This window comes from Nestor notabilis, unplaced genomic scaffold (genome assembly GCF_000696875.1).
Source record: "Nestor notabilis isolate BGI_N333 unplaced genomic scaffold, ASM69687v1 scaffold12467, whole genome shotgun sequence".
NCBI lineage: Eukaryota > Metazoa > Chordata > Aves > Psittaciformes > Psittacidae > Nestor > Nestor notabilis.
In genome coordinates, this window is record NW_009937852.1 from 2,876 (window position 1) to 5,000 (window position 2,125).

Below are 2,125 nucleotides of genomic sequence, written 5' to 3' on the forward strand. Positions count from 1 at the left end.
TAGCAGTGTTACGAAGATGGTACAAAACTTTTCTGTACATGTGAGCCTTTATCTCATCTAGCCAGGGTCACTGAAGCAAGTTCTCAAAAAGGCCTGTGTGTGTAGTGTTGTCACTGATAAAACACGCGCTGTTCTTAACGTTAGGTAACTGGATTCATAGAGCTTGACAGCACAGGATTTATGGTTAAGACACATTAACAGATTAACTATCTTGTCTTAACAGGAAAATGTTTATCGGCGGCCTTAGCTGGGACACTACAAAGAAAGATCTGAAGGACTATTTCTCTAAATTTGGTGAAGTTGTAGACTGCACTCTGAAGTTAGATCCCATCACTGGGCGATCGCGAGGCTTCGGCTTTGTGCTCTTCAAAGAATCAGAGAGCGTAGATAAGGTAGTATCAACATAGTGAAACTACATATTCCGTTTTAGGTAGCAGATATACAACACTCAGATGATTGTATGCATAGTTATTTGTACATGATCTGTTAAAGATGATTGTGGGATACTTTAAGATGCTTATTGAAACATTTTCTTTTCCTGAACTCTTTTACTTACGATGCAATGGCTAGGCTCAGAAATTATTCCCAGAGTATGGCTTTGGGTACTTACAGGGGAATGTGTTGCAAACCACTGGACTTGAGCACTTAAAAAATACTGTAAATGAATGTATGCTGCCTACTACTGTGAAAGCAGTAATTTATAAAGAACTTTAAGTCTTTGCATTCCAGAGCTGTAACAACAGCCTCTAGAGCAGAGCCAGTGGCTTGGACTTGGATAGATTCGGCTTTATTCAAGCAAAACTTAGCTGTTACCCTTTCTAAGATGGTGTTCTAGAGCAGAGCCAGTGGCTTGGATAGATTCGGCTTTATTCAAGCAAAACTTAGCTGTTACCCTTTCTAAGATGGTGTTTGACACAGCACACTGATAAGTTTTCTCCTTTGTTGACCTTTAGCGGTATCTAAAGTACAGGTTCTAAACTACATGAGGTTTGAGGATGGGATTGTAGAGTAGATTGAGAAGTGTTACACTCTTCTTTCCCCTGAGTGATACATGGTTCCGGGTGACTCTGGAAAGGCTTTGTCAGCACTGTATGTTTCAGTGGATAGTGATCAAAATCATGTAACTGGTTTTGTGCAACAAATTATTGCTGTAATCAAAGTATTGAAATTGAAGCAATAGCATTAACAGAAACTAAGTATAAAATAACTGAGCCTTGCTGAAAACATCAGTGAAACATTTGGCTTGAACCATGAGTAAGATCATGTTTTAATTTTCCACAGGTCATGGACCAGAAAGAACACAAGCTGAATGGAAAGGTCATTGATCCAAAAAGAGCTAAAGCCATGAAAACAAAAGAACCCGTTAAAAAGATTTTTGTTGGGGGCTTATCTCCAGACACGCCTGAGGAGAAAATAAGGGAATATTTTGGAGGATTTGGTGAGGTATGTGGTGAAATAAACTGTTTATACTTGTAGAACTTGTTCTGTCTTCACACATTTAGTAATAAAAAGCAGCTCCAAATGCAGCCTGCATGGTTGCTGATTTAAGTTTAATGGCCAGTGTAGCTGGTAGTCACAATTTTAATAAGGAGGCTATTAATTACAGGCTTCGAGTTGCATGAACTGGGTTAATGGAAGGTGGTGCTGGGATAAGTCAATCAGGAACCAATTCATGGGGTGTATGACAGTCTTGACTGGGACAGACCTGGGAGGCAACATTTTTGAGCATGCTGCTTTGGTCAGTTGGGTGACATGCTATTCAGCCACCCCAGCTGATCCACTGTGGCACAGATTCGGACAGTTTGCCTAAATTCTGTGCAACTGTGTAGTCTATGAATCTGTCTGTCCCCAGTTTTTGGTGGTGCAGGTGAACAAAGTAGCACTGCACTGCTTAAAAGCTGGCTGTGTATGAGCTTGGTACAGCTGCTGCTTCCCTGTTAGTTCTCAGATGTTGCCAGCATCAGGTCATAACTCTGTTGTCAGGGAATTCATTGTCAATCTTACTGCTACCCTCTTGCTACCTCACAGAGAATTCACTCTGGACTATAGACTTGAACTACTGTTTGCCTCCTCTCAAGACTTGTGTGCCGTATGTAAGGAGAACTTTACTCTCTCTAGTCAGGTG

The 2,125-nt window shown here is 40.9% G+C and overlaps 1 protein-coding gene across 3 annotated transcripts in view; it reads left to right on the top strand.

The window, feature by feature from the left end:
* Nucleotides 1-222: 222 nt before the first annotated feature.
* Nucleotides 223-2,125, top strand: part of HNRNPD (heterogeneous nuclear ribonucleoprotein D (AU-rich element RNA binding protein 1, 37kDa)) — a 6,221-nt gene continuing 4,318 nt past the window's right edge. For 2 of the 3 annotated variants that reach the window (XR_719937.1, XM_010019042.1), the window contains exons 1-2: nucleotides 228-392; nucleotides 1,282-1,443. Coding sequence is in view for 2 of the 3 variants with exons in the window: in XM_010019042.1 (XP_010017344.1) it covers nucleotides 228-392; nucleotides 1,282-1,443 (327 nt within the window). In the remaining variant the exon portion in view is untranslated. Of the gene's footprint in view, nucleotides 393-1,281; nucleotides 1,444-2,125 lie in introns of all 3 variants that reach the window. The other variant, XM_010019041.1, reaches the window with a different exon arrangement.